The 18,547-nt window shown below is 45.1% G+C and overlaps 1 protein-coding gene across 1 annotated transcript in view; it reads right to left on the bottom strand.

Moving 5' to 3' along the window:
* Window positions 1-18,155, bottom strand: part of POLD1 (DNA polymerase delta 1, catalytic subunit) — a 360,607-nt gene extending 342,452 nt beyond the window's left edge. Inside the window, exons 1-3 of the mRNA XM_077457111.1 lie at window positions 17,990-18,155; window positions 5,657-5,858; window positions 3,870-3,980 (exon numbers count right to left, since the gene is read on the bottom strand). Coding sequence (XP_077313237.1) covers window positions 3,870-3,980; window positions 5,657-5,849 — 304 coding nt within the window. The 5' untranslated portion in view covers window positions 5,850-5,858; window positions 17,990-18,155. The remainder of the gene's footprint in view (window positions 1-3,869; window positions 3,981-5,656; window positions 5,859-17,989) is intronic.
* Between the last annotated feature and the right edge of the window lie 392 nt (window positions 18,156-18,547).

Here is an 18,547-nt window from a genome sequence, read left to right as displayed (position 1 = left end):
ATAGCTTACAGTACAAAGCAGAGGTACTACCAGCAAAAGAATGTAACACTTGCTAGGCTATAGTACAGTACAAAGCTGCTATTAGTCCTAGTTATACAGTACAATGTTGTCAACAAAAGGGGAATGCCCGTGTCACCAAACCTGACCAGCAACCACTCTGCTCTGTCCCTCCACCGCCAGACTGCAGCTCTGCCTGTGTAGCATAAATTACTTCCTCCACGTGTGGCTGGCGTCTGATGCCGTTTTAGCCACGCCCTCCGTGCAAAAACACCCCCCCCTCCTACAACAGGGAAGTGCGTGAGCGCCGGCATCATGGTGGGGGGTGGCAAAAACGGCAGCAACTTGCCCAAAAAAATTTTTTTTCCCTTTTATAAGAAAAAAAGAGGCAGCTGGCTGGCATTCAGAGTCAAAAACTGCCAATCTGGGGGCCCAGGAAGTGATCAGAACCCCCTTCATACCTGAGGGTCTGAGCTGGCTTGAACAGAGAGGAGAGTGAAAGGTTCTGCTGTTTCCAGCGTCAGAATGGTGAGTGCTCAATACAGCCTCCAGTGGTGACACAGACATGACAACACAATACATGGAAAGGAGAGATTCCTGAGAAAATATCTCCCCTACCTTCCTTCAGAGATAAAAAAAAAAAAAAAAAAAAAAAAAAAACACACAATCTTCGCCCTTCACGGTAGGCTCAGAGACCTTGAAGGAAACCTTCAGGAACAGGGGTACACTCAGGTAATCCAGCAATCCTGGACATGCGAGAAGACCCTGCCAGTAAACTTTTATTGGCCTTACTACCAAAAAGTACTGGATCCCAGGGCCCAGCTTAAAAGCATTTGCAAGAAAAACCTAGTGTCTTCGGGTGACGAGGCCCGGGTAGCGTTTATTTAGTCCATTACGGAGACATCAGAACGGATCCGGTCAGGATGGCTGGCTCTCATCAAAGGATTACTGCCCGTGGAGCTAAGTAAACACATCCTTACACGTGCCCAACACCTTAGACACTGGCAAAAAAAACTAAGGACTCCCAGTAGTGGGAGGGGTTATATGGGGGGCACGCCAGTGTCCAGCACCTATACACCGATATAAGCCACGTAGTAAGTACTACGGCTCTGTGTCCCCTGATGTAAGAAAAGAAAATTATGATTTAAAATCAAGCTTTTTTTTTTTTTTCTAGTGATAACTAGTAACTAACTAGTGATTACTAGTTAAATCAAATCCACCCCAATTAGGAGTATTAATACTACTTCCAGTTTCAAAAGACAAAACGGTGTCAACAGACTAGTAATAAAATAATAGTAATGCAACAAAAAATAATCATATATACAACTGATGATTAAACTAAACTATTGTGCTTTAAGATTTAGAAAATCAATAACACCCGGAAGCATAGAGTCTGAAATTTATTATGACATTTAAACATTGTTAACAACAGCAATTAAAACCTTGTCATACGAGATCTATACACCTACACAAACTACCATTTCCCCTCCCTTCCAGCTCTCCGGTGAAGGAGATGAAATTTAGATTATCGCCAGGGGAATTCCTGACTCCTCTCACCCATACACTCCCCATGCCATCATAATCCATTGCCTTTACTGAATTCAAACAGTCAGAGAAGGGGGACAACATGTAATTGTTGCCAAGTATAAGTTCATGTAAAATTGCTTCCCCATCAGATTAATTACACTTGATATAATCTTCCACAATACTCTACTTCCTTATTTACGCAGAACAAAGCCTGTGATGAGAACAGATGGTATGGAAACTGGCTTCCACACAAAATCAGGCTGTGTGTAGGCAGCATGGTGGCCGAGTTTTTAGCATCTTTTCCCATACACCGATAGGGTTCACAGTTCAGTAATCACTAGTAAGTCCATTCCACACTGGGTTATTGTTTTCTCCGTGTTTAGGTGTATTTCACATAAGCAGGTTCATTTGCAGAATTTGGATAGAACTTTCTTCTTCACCGTGGCTGGTCCTTGTATACCAAAAGGAGGAAGGCTAGGCATAGTTCTATCATCCCTGTAAAATGTAACTACATAAAGTGACCCTGTGTTTTCAAAAAACAAGTATACTGTCAGGGAAGGCTTGTCGATAGTGAAGACGGTGCTACAGTGCGCATACAGATGTGCAGGCCAACAGGAAGCCGTGTGCATATAGGCTGCTGCACTGGGTCATTGTCGTTTAATCTAGTGTTCCCTTGTCCCTATTATCTGTTCCTGTTCTTGAACTCCACCTGCCCTGACTGCAGCTTGTCTCTAGAATCCACCTCTGTCTCCTGCTTTACCCGATTTGTTCCACAGTTGCTGACCTTAGACTGCACTCCGACTACTCTTCTGCCTGCCACTTATGTCTGATCTGACCGTATGCTACCCACCTGGCATGCCCGATTCTGCATCCTGCCAGCCAAGTGCCTGCTGACTTTTTCTCTACTTATCCGGTTCTTGCCAGCCTGCTCATAACCGATAATCTGTCATCTTCCAACCAAGTATCTGCCAGTTTGCTGCGTCCAGGTCCAGGGTCTGCTACCACTCAGTGGTCCTTCCTTCCCTGCCATCTATCCATCAGCCTGTCAAGACCCAACTGCTACCTGCTTTCTCATCTCTGGAGAAGCACCAGCTACCTGACCACACAGACTGCTGGACAAGCCTCAGGCACTTGTACCTCTCTGTGTTCTTGTGTCTTCTGCCACACTACCAGAGATCCTCGAGCCAGGGCTGTCAGGGAGGCTTTCCTCTTCAATACACCTAGCACTCAAGAGGCATAGATGTCCGAGTTATCCCATCTACATGCTAGGTAGTGATCTCTGTAAAAACAAACAGGAGGGTGCAAATTTCTAGTGCCTTTCCTAAAACAAAATAAAGTTTTCTGGTAATGCAGTAGGCATTTGTGCCCCCCAGTTTGTTTTTACAGCGACCCTGTGTTTTGCCCATGTATGGCAAAACAAGTTCACATGAACACCGGGGTCTCCAGCCTGAAGACTCATCTTTTCAAACCTATAAAGCAGAGGGAGGCTGCACAGCTTTGGATCAAGATCAGGCCCTTGTAAGAGTAAGGGGGAACTGGGGTGGGAACTGCACACAGGTTTTTTTTTACCTTAATGCAAAGAATCATTAAGATAAAAAAAACCTTCTACCTTTACAACCACAACAAATCTTTGGCCTAAAATAAGATATCACCGACCTCCATAGATGTAAGCACTGTGGATTATTTTACCCTTAAATATCACAACTGATACTCTATATTAAGGTTGCAGCTATTTAAAACACATTCTGTTTATTGAAAGGCCTGGCAGCTTGCTGCTGTCAGAAGAAGCAAGGAAAGAGGGGCTGGGATTCTATCGCTTCTGCTGTGAAACGTGAGGATGAATTGCTCCACAGTGCCTGCAGTCACATTCACATATATACCCATATACACTGGACAACGTCAAACATTTTTTTTTTTTTTTTATGTATTATTTATGGCCATACACTTTTTTTTTTTCTGACTGAATCCTCTGTCCTCGCTGTATAGACTCTTGCACTGTTCCCATTGTATATTGACAATCGGCTCATCAACGATCAAAATACACAAACAGGGGCTGTATTTGAATGGATGCTGCTGACGTTCGACCAACAATTATGCAACCCATTTCTTAATACTGGAGGTCACATGGGAGGAAGCCAAAAAAGGTCACCCACTAAACGAATGTCAGCTGGTTCATTAGAAACTGGATGAAATTAACAGTGCAAGGCCAGCCTAACTCTCAAGTCAGGGGATTAGAAAGACAGAAAAGCATACTTTTTTTCTTTTTATGACAAACCTCACTGTGGCTGTAAATGTTTTACTACCAACATGAATTTGAAAGAGGAATATACTCATCTGTAACTCACCCACATAATGGTCCAGTTCAATTTGATGGAAGCACACAGAATCCTTAAGAGGATCAATATGGGGAAGAGAAGGCCGGAGCCACTTTGGTGAAATCTTGTCCGACAGTTTCACTGAAGTGATTTAAGGGTAAAACAAAGTTACATTTTCTCAGGCACAAAAACATTACATTGCACTTATCACATAAAAGTAGAACTAAAGGCAAAAAAATTAACTTTTTTTCATTCTGGATAGAGTAGGGGGTGTTCTAATCCCCTTCCACTCAAATACAAAAAAGTTCCATTGGCTGGTCGGGTGTTGCTACCACCATTTGGGGTAGGGGGACTCGGCAGTGTAGTCTTTTGGCTTCTTGACTGAGTCCCTACAACTCATACGGAAGCGCTCTGCGCTTTCTCACTGGCCGGTATCCGCTACCCCCCCCCCCCCCCCACTCCCCGAAAGGTGCTGAAGGTGGCACTGGAGGGGGGGGGGGAATCAGATAAGTTTCACTTCTGGCTGCATTCATTTTATTTTTCAGGCCTTCTGTCAGGAAGTAACACTTCCTGTCCTACGGCGATTATTCACCTAATTATAAAGAACCAGCATTCTCACACTATAAAGTGTGTATAATAAATAGAGAGATAGATACATATATACATTATATATAATCTCTCAACAGGGTGAACTGCATCTCCTATGTATTCGGTGCAGGGAAAAGGCAGGCCCCAATCAGCCACTGCTATACCATTCCAGTAAATCACTGCAGACTGGGCACTGTCCTTACACAAAACTGACAGCTCTTCCTAACCACTTCAACACACACTGACAAGATGGCTGCTAGGACATCATCCTGTTATAGAAAGAGGGGCTGGGTAATCCATTTTTTCAATAGCCATTGGCTCTTGTGATTCAGGTGACCAAGGCTATGCACTGCAGTATAGGTTGTACCTTATTTTTGGTGGTGAACCTACAAAGATTTTAGCCAAAAGTTAGTAATTCATGAATCTTGGGGGATTTGGCATAACCAATTGCAGCAGTGAACCTAAACCTCATTTCTAGTAATCTGTGATGAGCTGACATAGCCTTTAAAAGATAAGTTTTTTTTTTGTTTTTTGTCAAAAGGTAAAGTGTTTTTTTTTTTTAATTTGGGAGCCTGTAAAGCAGGGATATGCAATTAGCGGACCTCCAGCTGTTGCAAAACTACAAGTCCCATGAGGCATAGCAAGACTGAGAGCCACAAGCATGACACCCAGAGGCAGAGGCATGGTGGGACTTGTAGTTTTGCAAGAGCTGGAAGTCCGCTAATTGCATATCCCTGCTGTAAAGCATTACACAGCGGTCAGCAGATCATTGCTGCCATGCAGGAATCCTGCAGATCTGTCAGTGTATCTGCTTGCTCGTGAGAACTACAAGCTCACAGCAACTAAGGCTGTTGGGACTTGTTGCCCTATTCACAGAACACTGAATGAGTGACGCAGGTGGGCAGAGTACTGCACAGCCACATTTATTTATTTTTAACATTGTGACAGCTAGGGAGGGGGAGAAGATCCCCCGTTAGCTGTTAAAGCGGGGGAGCAAGGGCCGGTCCTTTCATAACATGTTACACCCTGAAAATGGGTGTAACATGTAATGAGAAGTAAACATATCCTTTAAACAGGGACTTTAAGCAAAGTGAAACATCATTCTCATATCAGGATATATTTCAGTTTTCATCTTTCAAACACAGCAAGGGATTTGGCCAAGTGGCTCCACTTTGTTTTCAGTTTTTGTGATTCAACCCCACTGTTAGGCAACCAAAGATTTTACCCACCAACAGGCAACATATCTGCATCAGAATGCGCTTCATTCATTTCTAAGGCCATATCTGCTTCAACTTCATCCAGGAATGCCAGTTCCTCTTCAAACTGCGAGGGGCCATCATCATCCCAGTCTGATTTTTTCTTTTTGATCTGGGAGGCTGGGAAACCTCCAGCAGACATCCCTTTTTTACGCTTGAAATCCATTCTCAAGGTCTGTGGACAGAAATCATTATTAAGTAAAACACAATCTTATAAAAGTAAAAAGCAAAATATTTCACAAATAGATACCACTGTCAACCCAGATCTGAAGCTTTCTATCAACCTAAGCTACTTTACAGCCATTTTCAACAGCTCACTGGATGGCACCACATGTCATAGCACAATAAGCTGTGCTATGTCACATAAACAAAGCCAAGAAAAAAAACAAAACAGAAGGGCCCCCAATAAAACAAAATCAGGTTCTTGATGCTTAAGCAGCCTGTTACCATACCCAAGCGCCAGCATATGTGCCTGCCCCTTTGTAAATGCTGATGTTTAGTCATTTGTATAAGGTTTATGGGAACTACAGAGGAACAGCAGAGCAACGCTGAAAAAAATAAGAGTCATTCATATCAGCTATAATAAAATGCTACTGTGTTAATTCCAAACATCTGCATGGGTAGGCTAGGTTCACACTACTGTGACGTGAGCAGATTTAGTTTGATTATGCAGTACGACTCATACAACCCCATTTCCAAAAAAGTTGGGATGCTGTGTAAAATCTACATAAAAAACAGAATGCAGTTATTTGCAAATCTCAAAAAATAAATTATACAAAAAATGTAAAACAATTAAAATGTTTAACCACTTTCAGACCGGACCATTTTGCTGGTAAATGACCAGAGGTCTTTTTACAATTTGGCACTGCGCTGCTTTAACTAGTAATTGCGCGGTCATGCAATGTTGTACCCAAACAAAATTTGCGTCCTTTTCTTCCCACAAATAGAGCTTTATTTTGATGGCATTTGATTGCCTCTGCGATTTTTATTTTTTGCGATATAAACGTAAAAAGACCGCAAATTTTGAAAAAAAATGATATTTTCTACTTTTTGTTATTAGAAAAATCCAATAAACTCAATTTTAGTCATACATTTAGGCCAAAATGTATTCAGCCACATGTCTTTGGTAAAAAAAAGTCAATAACTGTATATTTATTGGTTTGCGCAAAAGTTGTCACATCTACAAACTAAGGTACGTTTTCTGGAATTTACGCAGCTTTTAGTTTACGACTGCCTATCTCATTTCTTGAGGTGCTAAAATGGCAGGGCAGTACAAAACCCCCCCAAATGACCCCATTTTGGAAAGTAGACCCCTAAGGAAATTGATAAGAGGCATGTTGAGCCCATTGAATATTTTATTTTTTTGCCTCAAGCGATTGAATAATGACAAAAAAAAAATATTTTTTTTTTTTTTTTTTTTTTTTACACAAAGTTGTCACTAAATGATATATTGCGCACACATGCTATGGGCATATGTGAAATGACACCCCAAAATAAATTCTGCTGCTTCTCCTGAGTACGGGGATACCACATATGTGGGACTTTTTGGGAGCCTAGCCGCGTACGGGGCCCCGAAAACCAAGCACCGCCTTCAGGCTTTCTAAGGGCGTTACAGTTTTGAAGGCCATAAAATGCCAAGATGGCACAAACCCCCCCCAAATGACCCCATTTTGGAAAGTAGACACCCCTAAATTTAGGGGTACACTAGTGAGACTAGGTAATAAATGGCGGGTGCCCTGAAACTATAAAAAAATAACTAACCAACCAGCGTCACCTGTAACAGTTATATGGTGATCACTGGTGAAAGGGTTAACTAGGGGGCAATCAGGGGGCTTTATGCGGTAGTATATGGGGGTCCCTGGCGCTATAAAAAGCTGCGGCGAACCTAAATACCTACCTGCCTAACTAGCGTCACCTGTGACACTAATACTGCGATCAGAAAAACGATCGCTTATTAGGCTGGGTTCACACTGGAGCGATGCGGGAACGCCACGAATCCGCGGCGGGTTCCCGCATCGCATGCCTCCCGGCGGCAGTTCACACTGCCCTATGCGAACTGCTGGGAGTGTCAGTGAAATGTTAATGACACCCCCAGATCAGTTCGCATATCGCAGTGCGATCTGCAAACTCGGATCGCATGGTGTGAACACCCATGCGATCCGATTCTGCTGCGGGCCAAAAAAAGGGTGCCATGCGAATTTGCGGCGGGTGCGATGCGAATTCAGCCATACTATCTGTATGGCTGAACTCGAATCGCACAGAGATCGGATGTGATTTGCACTGCAGTGCGGTGCGAATCACATTCGTTCTCATAAACCGCTGCAATGTGAACCCAGCCTTAGTGACACTGGCAACGGGGGGTGATCACGGGGTTAAACCTTTATTGGGGGGGTTAGGGGGGTACATTAGAACTAAAGGGGGCTAACCCTAACTGCCCTAACAGTTATTACAGTCACAAATGACACCAATGCAAAAAAAAAAAAAAATGACATTGGTGTCACTGTGACTGGGGGGCAGGGGTAATTGGGGGGGTGATCGGGGGGGGGTGTGAGTGTGCCTGGCATGTTCTACTGTGTAGTGTCGTGTTGGTGCAACTCACCGATCCTCTCTCCTCGGTGTCGGAACGAAAAATACCGACACGGAGGAGAGATTACATCACTTCCTCTCCTGTGTTTACATTACAGGAGAGGAAGTGATGTGACGAAGGATTTCTATTCGTCGGGAGCGATCGCGAGGGGGTGGCCATGAATGAATGGCCGCCCCCATATCGCGGATCGCTCCCGAACGAATACCGACCGCCGCAGGCACCGGGCGGGGGCCCGATCGGGCCCCCGACCCGCGGGAAGGCAAGGACGTACATGTAAGCCCTTATGCCTGCCCGTGCCATTCTGTCGACGTACATCGTCGTGCGGCGGTCGGGAAGTGGTTAAAGAGAAAAAAAAATGTATAATTTTAAGAAAAAATAAGGCAATTTTGAAATTGAAGGCAGCAAAATGTCTAAAAATAGTTGGTGACCAGGCAACAAAAAGCTGGCAAAGTACAACCCCAATTCCAGAAAAGTTGGCATAGGGTAATTTTACCATGACGTTGCATCCCCTTCCATAGTAGGTGAAGTAAAAAAAAAAAAAGACACAAGTCCAACCTATGTGTGCGATTATGTCAGTATTACCTTGTATATCCCTGTATGTTGTGGTCATTCTGTTCTCATCTAACAGTTTCTTGAAACTATCAATGCCCCCTGCTGAGACCATCCGCCTGTGGAACGAAATTCCACATCCTTGCCGCTCTTACAGTATAGTATTTGAAGTACTCTTCAGACATACTTACATTTTTCTAAATGGCAGGCATTTTGATCCTCGAACTTACACCTCACTAGATTGCTATATCATCAAGTTTGTTCACCCCTGATGAAGGTTCTGAATTATCAGCAACTGGAAACACGTCGGGTGTGGGTGATATAGGACAAGCATTGTTTTAATCATACTTTGTTCTGTATATATGTTTGTTTATTTATTAATATACCAGGAGGACATTGTTTATCCCATTTGCACTTCCTGGTAATATTATGTACATTGTGTAATTTATGAATAAAAATGGTATATTGTGTCCATTTGTGTCCGGAGTTGATGGTCGTTTAAAAACCCACCCACTCAGGGGGAAGCCTTTTTTTTGATAAGTATATAGGGATTGGACCACTTCACCGTTATTTGACCCATTTTCAGTTCTTTTCTCGGAAAGCATACTCTAGGCGCAGCCAGACCAAAGTCTTGTAGAGCGGGAGAATTACCATTTATCTCTGGAATTATTGCCCTTATTCTGTTTGCTTTGTTAACAGCAGCTTGGCATTGCAAGCCATTGTTGAGCCTATCATCTACTAAGACCTCCAGGTCCTTTTCCATCATAGATCCCCCCCCCCCCCCAGTGTATAGATTGCATTCATGTTTTTGACACTCAAACAAATTTTACATTGCCATGTAGTTGCCCATCCCATTAATTTGTTCAGATCTTTTTGCAAGGTTTCCACATCCTGCGGAGAAGTTATTGCCCTGCTTAGTATCGTCCGCAAATACAGAGATTGAACTATTTACCCCATCCTCTGGGTCGTTTATGAACAAATTAAATAGGATTGGTCCCAGCACAGAACCCTGGGGGACCCCACTATCCACTCCTGACCATTCCAAGTACTCCCCATTTATAACCACCCTCTGAACTTGCCCTTGAAGCCAGTTTTAAATCCATGTACTCACCCTATGGTCCATGCCAATGGATCTTATACAGTAAACATTTATGGGTAACGGTGTCAAATACTTTTGCAAAATCCAGATACACCACGTCTACGGGCCTTCCTTTATCTAGATGGAAACTCACCTCCTCATAGAAGGTTAATAGATTGGTCTGGCAAGAACGATTCTTTATGAATCCATGCGGATTACCGCTAATGATACCGGTCTCATTACTAAAATCTTGTATATAGTCCCTTATCATCCCCTCCGAGAGTTTACATACTATTGATGTTAAGCTAACTGGTCTAATTCCCAGGAACGTATTTTGGGCACTTTTTAAATATTGGTGCTACAATGGCTTTTCTCCAATCAGCTAGTACCATTTCAGTCAGTAGACTTTCAGTAAAAATTAGGAACAATGGTCTGGCAATTACTTGACCGAGTTCCCCAAGAAATCTCCGGTGCAAGCCATCTGGTCCCAGTGATTTATTAATGTTAAGTTTCCCCAAGTTTAATTTTAATTCTGTCCTCTGTTAACCATGGAGGTGCTTCCTGTGATGTGTCATGAGGATAAACCCTGCAGTTTAGGTTACTGAAGCCCCCGATTTCCTTGTGAAGACTGAGAAGAATAAATTCAATACCTTCGCCATCTCCCCATCCTTTGTAGCCAGATGTCTTTCCTCATTCTTTATGGTGCCAATATTGTTTATTCTCCCTTTTTTACTGTTTACATACTGTGACAGAGCGAGGCTCTGTCCCGGTGAAATTGGAGGAAAGAGGGATCTCCAACCCTGTGTCCAGGCCTTGGTGATAACGAGCAGGGTGTGTGCCCAGCTGCAGATAGGCCATATAATGAAGGGCTGTTGGGAGTAGAGTGTGAGGGATGGTGGAGTGGAGTAGCTTGAAGCTGTGTGCATGTCCAAAGAGCCCAAAGCTGTGTGCGTTGAAGGGTTGAAGCTGTGTGCGTCCAAAGAGCCCAAAGCTGTGTGCATTGAGGGGTTGAAGCTGTGTGCGTCCAAGGAGTCCAAAGCTGTGTGTTAAAGGGCTTGAAGCTGTGTGCGTCCAAGGAGCCTAAGACTGTGTGCATCCAAGCAGTTTGGTGGACGGAGCAAGTACCTATAGCAGCACTACTGCTGAAGAGTAGCCAGGTGGGCTAGCATTTTCATTTGGATTTTTTGTGTATTTAATGTAAGCTTGGACCCCTGCGTGGGATTTCTGGATGGACTAATATTTTGTTTTCTTATAATAAACGTAGGCTACCAGGCCCTTAACCATAAACGCCTGCCTGATGTGAACTAAAAAATGCATCTACCAATTGAGCTAAACACCCCAATGTTACAAGTGGTGGAGAATGCGGGCATTAGACGGTGGAATCCGGGTCCTTGCCCTACAGTAAGTTCAAGTCAGGAACTATTGGCTGTGTGTGGAAGTGCAGCCAGGCAAAAGGCATTGCGTGTTGCAGGTGGTGTACCTGTGAATGAAAAGTCAAATTTTTTTTTTGCTGTGCAATGTGCAGGTGAGGAAAGCTTGCATGAAGAGAAAAGCAACTTGCTTTAAAAGAGACACTTTAATTTTCCTGGACTGTTTAAAGTTGTTCTGGAGTCTCTAAGTATGGGGCGGTCAAAGCTCCTAAAAGAGGCCAGGTTTGCTGAAATGAGAGACAGAGCTCTGTGGTTGGAGGGGTTGTTACCGCCCGAACGAGCCCCATACATACCTGATCAGAGTTTATCAAGGAGAAAAAGGGCTGGGGTTGTCCCTAGCAACACTGGTGCAATGAGTGCACAGGTGACTGCTGTTATGGAGAGTCCACCAGCATTTGAATCTGCAGTGGATTGGTGCAAGCGGCATTTAGCAGCACTGAACCAAGCTACAGAGGAAAGGAAGCCAACCCTCAGTGCAAGGGGAAAGCCGCTGGATGTCCATAACTGGAAGAGGGCTGTTGTTGCCCCTGGCAAAGCTGCTGCAGTTAAAACAACAGCTATTGTGAAAGATGTGAATGTGTCACAGCATGAGATGGGATCCAGCAGAGAGAAGCCCATGCTATATGCAAGGAGAGAGGCTGATCAAAGGCTGAGGATGAGAGTGGTTGCCCATAGCAACGCAGAGGAAGCCAGTCGGGCTGTCTCTGTACCATGGGCTATGTCTAATAAGGATCGTGGAAAACGGCTTAAGGAGGAGCCAATTTTTCATGTTGGAGAGAGCCAGCAAAGTTCTGCTGGGAGAGTGCGGTCTCCCATGGCAACCGGAGTGAAATTTATGCCTGAAAGGAGCTGCAGTAGAGGTTTGGTTCAGCATCCCCAAAGAGGCCTGTGCATTCCGGCCAGCTGAGAATCACCAGGAGAGAATCGCTTTGGAAAAAAATAGTCCAGTACCATGCCTGGAATGTGGCCAGCTGGGGCATGGCATGTTTTCTTGCCCTAGGTTGTGGAATACGGCTGGAGATAATGTTGCTGAGAAAGTTTTGTCTGTAGGCCCAGATTCCGGTGAAAATATGTTTGCAGTCACCCCTAGCAACAAGAAGTTTCCTGTTGTGCCTGCAGGGGGTGCTAAACGGTGGGAGATGCCTGCTGTAGTTTCATCCCATGGCCACCAGGAGGAGTTGGCCAGTAAAAGTGCAGCAGAGGACTGTTGCATAAGACGACGTACTCAAATAAAGATGGTGACACCAACTACTGCGGTGGGTAAGACTGTCTTTAATGAAAAGATGGCTGGAACTGCTGATTTCGTGTGTAAAAGGACTGGTTACGAGAGTGTCCATGATGATGTGAGAGTGACCCCAGTTAGTGGGGCCACTGAATGTGCACTTGAGAATGACTTCTCCCTATATAGGTGGAATGCAAGGGTTAAAATCCAAATAGAACCTGTGTTGATGACTAAAAGTGTTGTGTCTAATGACTATCAGGCTCAAGTTGACCATGGGCTAGGACAGCCTACAAATGCGAAAAATGCTATAAGTGTTACTGTTAATGAAAAGTTTAATGCTGTTGGGAAAACTTTTGCTCTGAAAGAACCTGGGGTTATCAAAAATGGGCCGTTGCCTGTAGCAACTGGTGGTAAGACAGCACAGTTGTCCACAGGAATCTCCAGGGAACTTCATGTGTTGGAGTCAGAGGTTGCTCTGGACAACTGCGATGTCACTCTGGTGGGACAGAATGGAACTGTACTGTGTAATGGTAATGTGTTAGTGCAAGCTGCTAGTACTAAAAATGTGCAGGTAAATGGTGGATTAACACAACCTGTGAAAAATGCAAAAGTGTGTGAGGCTTATGAAATGCAAGCAGAGAAAGCTGGTGAATATGGTGTATTGCAACCTGTGCTACCACAGTCTGACATGATTTACAATGACTGGTGTAATGAGTCTGCAACTAAGCCAGTCTGTTCTTATGTATCTCCTTGGGCAGAAGGATCGGTGCTGAGGAGTACCGCAGAAGGGAGCTCACATACAATAGATTGGAATAGTTGGGGTGAAAATCTTATCTCCCTGATAGATAAGGCTTTTATGCACAAAAAATAAGGTGGACACAGTTTCTGCTGGGCCAGCAGGAGGGGCTGCAGAACAGCCTGTACCTGAGGGCGCGGTGGCTGCTGCAGGGGTTAACCCTGGTGAGCAGGATGAACCAAATAAGGGCACAGCAGAGACATTGTCCGTGACCCACAAAACTGAGGTTGGCATGGAGTGTCAACGTGACGTCACTGGTAATGTTCTGGAGCAGTTCACTGATGCTGAGCCTGAGAAGTTGGGTATGAGTCCAGCACCTGGCAGCGCTCTGGTGGAGCACCAGGCCGTGTTTACCTCCAGCTGCGAGAAGGTTCCGTTAACCGTCGCAACTTTTCAAGTCTCAGCAAGTGAGTCTCTCTGCATCCCCAGTGTCATGAAAATCCCCAGGAAGGACTTAGGTCTGGAGTCAAGGGCCTGGTTTATAACCGAAGCATTAAAAGAGATGCTTGAACTTTGGGATGTACAGCCAATCTATACTAGTGTGTCTCCTCCACAGTCTGATGGTCTGGTATTGCGGAGTACCACTAGGTGGAGCACTGTATGGCAGGCTGTACAGAGCAAAGCAAAACAGGACAGGAATGGTTTATTCCTAAATTTGCTACTTTTGTTAAAAGTTGCCGCTACGTATGCTGCTAGATTAGATCCAGAAGTAATATTTGAGACAGATGTTGGAGAAGTTGAAAATAAGCCTAAATTGCCTGTGGTTACACCTCCTAACAGCCAGATGGGAAGCATTTCTGCTGCTATGGTCCAGTGTGGTGCTGGTCAGTTGGTGAAGGGCGTGTATACTGCACCAGTAGAAAAACCACATGAGGTGGAAGGGCCAAGTGTGGACCTGAAAGCAGCAGAGATCCTGACCAGGTATCAAACAAAGGTGGTTAAAGAGACTGGGGTCCCCAGTCCAGTGCTTGGTTTAGGTGACAAACCTAATAAGGTCCCCGGGACAGGGGAATGGGCAAGGAGCGTGGTAAAAATTGTATGTGGATCAGACGAGAGCTTGCCTGTTCCGGTGGATAAAAATACAGATGGCATCAGAACGGGTCAAGTGGTAGGACAGCTGCCTGCAGAGTGGGTGAACCCAGGGGAGGTGGCATCCTGTGAGGTTCCTGTGGGAGATGGCAGCCCTCTGGTATGTGTGCCCTCTGCAGACTCTGCCCTAGCAAATTTTGAAAAAAAAGGCATTGGTGACATGTGCAACATTGAGAGGTCTAATGTTGGTTTGAATATGTCTGTCAATGATGAACCAAATAATGTGTTAATGGTACATGATAATGTGGTGCCCAAAGGTACAGGTAAACCTGGTAATCAATTAGTGACTGCTGAGTCAGGTACCAAAAATAAGAGGTGGGTTTCCGTTCTAAACACTATAGAAATAGGCCCCCTACAGTCTCAGAACAGTACTGCTGAGAAAGTTTTGGGGAAACCTGGGAACCTGAAGCGTGGAGGCAGAAGGGTTGGTAGAAAGACCAACGGGAACACATTAAGATTTCAGGAGAGGAAGTGCTTATGGAAATGCACTCGGAAGAAAAGTTGGGAAGGTTGCATCAAAGCTCATAGCAGAGTGACAGTAAGGCTTAGAGGGAGACACCAAAGGAGGCATTGGGTAGAGTTCCCCGTTAGGAGAAGCGAGGTTGGACAGGAGTGTACTTCTGTAAATGGTATCTGGCACAGAGGTGCCAAAAGTAACTTGGGGGTTCCGCCCTCTGGGTCGAAACAAAGGGGGGGAATGTTCCTGGAAGCACACCCGGAAAAAGGTTGGGCCTATGTGGCTGACAGCCAGCACAGAGGTGTCCCAACCATCATGATGGGTGCTGGTGTTCCTCCCTCCGGATCGAAACAAAGGGGGGGGATATGTGACAGAGCGAGGCTCTGTCCCTGTGAAATTGGAGGAAAGAGGGATTTCCAACCCTGTGTCCAGGCCTTGGTGATAACGAGCAGGGTGTGTGCCCAGCTGCAGACAGGCCATATAATGAAGGGCTGGTAGAGTAGCTTGAAGCTGTGTGCGTCCAAAGAGCCCAAAGCTGTGTGCGTTGAAGGGTTGAAGCTGTGTGCGTCCAAGGAGTCCAAATCTGTGTGTTAACGGCTTGAAGCCGTGTGCGTCCAAGGAGCCTAAGACTGTGTGCGTCCAAGCAGTTTGGTGGACGGAGCAAGTACCTATAGCAGCACTACTGCTAAAGAGTAGCCAGGTGGGCTAGCATTTTCATTTGGATTTTTTGTGTATTTAATGTAAGCTTGGACCCCTGCGTGGGATTTCTGGATGGACTAATATTTTGTTTTCTTATAATAAAACGTGGGCTAACCATAAACGCCTGCCTGATGTGAACTAAAAAATGCATCTACCAATTGAGCTAAACACCCCAATGTTACAATACTTAAACAATTTCTTGGGATTTTTTCTCTCTCCTCCACTATGTGTCTTTCATGTTCTAACAACCACCTTCAATGCACCCTTACATTTCTTGTTGCATTCTTTATAAAGTCTGAATGCTGAGGATGATCCCTCAACCCTGTATTTTTTAAAGCCCTTCTCCTTTGCCTGTATATGCATTTTTAAATTGGAGCTAAGCCATCCAGGACTGTTGATCGCTCTTTTAAATGCATTACACAATGGGATGCATTGACTAATGCCCTTATTTAATATGCTCTTAAAGCAAACCCATCTCTCCTCTGTGGTTTTTATTCCTAATATTTTATCCCTTCTAGCAAGGTTCATAGTTTAGGGAAGTTGGCTCTTTCGAAATTCAGTGTCTTTGTATTCCCCTTATGCTTCCCATTTGTGTCATTTATACTGAAGCCAATTGGCCTGTGATCACTGTTACCTAAATTGCCCCTTTATTTCCACATCCGTGATCAGGTCTGTATTGTTGGTAATCAGTAAATCCAGTAACGCTTTATTTCTAGTTGGTGTGTCTATCATCTGACCCATAAAATTGTCCTGCAAAACATTTAGGCTGCTTTCACACTGGGGCGGGAGCAGCGTCGGCGGTAAAGCGCCGCTATTTTTAGCGGCGCTTTACCGTCGTTTTAGCGGCGGTGTGCGGGTGCTAGCGGGGTGGTTTTAACCCCCGCTAGCGACCGAAAAGGGGTTAAACCCGCCCGCAAAGCGCCGCTGCAGCGGCGCTTTGCCGGCGGTATTGCCGCGGTGTCCCATTGATTTCAATGGGTAGGAGCGGTATAGGAGCGGTGAATACACCGCTCCTTCACCGCTGCAAAGATGCGGCTAGCAGGACTTTTTTCACCGTCCTGCCAGCGCATCGCTCCAGTGTGAAAGCCCTCCGGCTTTCACACTGGAGTTAAAGGGGCCGGTTTTTTTCAGGCGTTACACAAGCGCTATTTTTAGCGCTGTAACGCCTGAATACCGCCCCAGTGTGAAAGCAGCCTTAGGAACTGGCAAGCCTCAGATGAAAGCGTTTAAAAAAAAAAAAAAAAAAAACTAACTTTTTGGCCATCTTTATTCCCAGCTGATCTGCACCCTCATTTAAGTGAAGTCCAACCCTTCTATAGTACTGGTTATTGACTGAGAAGTCGGCCCAGTCCTCCAGGAACCTAAACCCCTGCATACTACACCAGCTCTTCAGCCACTTGTTTACTTCTCTAACCTCCCTCTGCCTTTCTGGTGTGGCTGGATGTACCGGTACTACCTGGGAGGTTCTTTTCGTCAATTTACCTCCCAAGTCCCTAAAATCGTTTAGGACACTCCATCTGCCTCTGACTTTGTCATTGATGCCAATATACACCATGACAGCCGGGTCTTAAAAATGGAAAGCAACTGAGCATGTGCAGAACAGGGCGAGACAGTGCATTATTGGATTTGAAACAGTATAGGCACTAAATTTTTTTTAATGTTTTACCAAGCTATACCTGCAAAAAGGGGCTAGCCTGACATGATCTAGGACTTAACTTTCTAGCTCAAGTTCCACTCTAACTTCCCGTCTCATAGCCAAAAGAGGATTTGAAGATTATCCTCTGTTCCTGTTCTGGTGACAACCCAAACTGGTATTTCCTTTACCTCTCAACTATATTCGTAAACAGGGGGGAATCTCCTTAACAGGTGCACATACAGTAATAAAAACTAGGAATCAGCTCAGGCGTATTTGCATGGACCATGTGCAGAGCTGCGCTAATCACAGGCAGTGAGACATTGCCCCGATGTGCGACTGCAGAGATCGGGCAATGTCTCACTGCCTGTGATTGGCGCGGCGCTGCGCCGACTTCCTGGCGGGCTCTGCACATGGTCCATGTGAACACGCCTGAGCTCATCCCTAATAAAAACCTGACAGGGGTTCCAGTCCCTCTTCACGAAACGCAAAAAGTTTTGCCTTTCCTTATACTTGGAAGGTATTGTAGAACCATGGTTAGATTCCTGGTGTAACGCATTTAGATTGCTCAGTACTATCACCCCCATACAGCTGACTTTACACATGTGGCTGAAAAATCTCCATTATTGAGACTGGGAAAACAAAAGAGCCAGCAAATGACCTTACAGCACAGCCAGCACCCCCGCCACCTTTGATATGTCCCCCTGTAACAACGCTTCTTGTACATCCAGCCTCCCCATCTGTATACAATACAAACTCCACTTACTTCCCGTCTCTGCAATATGCTTCCACTCTCCCGCCAAACTCACGTCTTCCTGCACGAATCCCCGCCCCCAATAATGCTTGTCGCCATGACAGCGAGAAGCCATTGAGCCCCATTTCTCCGATTTGGGATTTTTCCGGCGCCTGTAGATGATGTCACCGGCGAGGCGCCTGTGTTCCGTCAGAATCAGCATCCCGTCAGAATGTGTAACGGAAGTGACGTTTAGTCGCTGCCATCTTGCTACACCCCTGACCCGTCCACGGTAAGGATACGCTGAGAATGGGCAAGCGGCCATCTTGTTACACCCACCGGAGTTTTGTATTTTGCACTTATTTATAACAGTAAACTGAGTTTATATAGTGAAATACAGTACTTAAAATGGAAGTAAACCCTTCCAAACAACTTTGACCTACAGGTAAGCCTAGATTAAGGCTTACCTGTAGGTCCAAGTAATATCTCCTAAACCTATATGGTTTAGGAGATATTTGCCCGAAAATGGGCACCGCTGTCTACGGCGCATGCGCCGTAGACAGCGGCGCGCATGCGCACTAAATGCGGCAA

Source organism: Lithobates pipiens, unplaced genomic scaffold (genome assembly GCF_037356315.1).
Source record: "Lithobates pipiens isolate NorthernLeopardFrog02 unplaced genomic scaffold, aLitPip1_a1.2 Scaffold_27, whole genome shotgun sequence".
Classification (NCBI taxonomy): Eukaryota; Metazoa; Chordata; class Amphibia; order Anura; family Ranidae; genus Lithobates; species Lithobates pipiens.
This window is presented reverse-complemented; position numbering and strand designations above follow the sequence as displayed.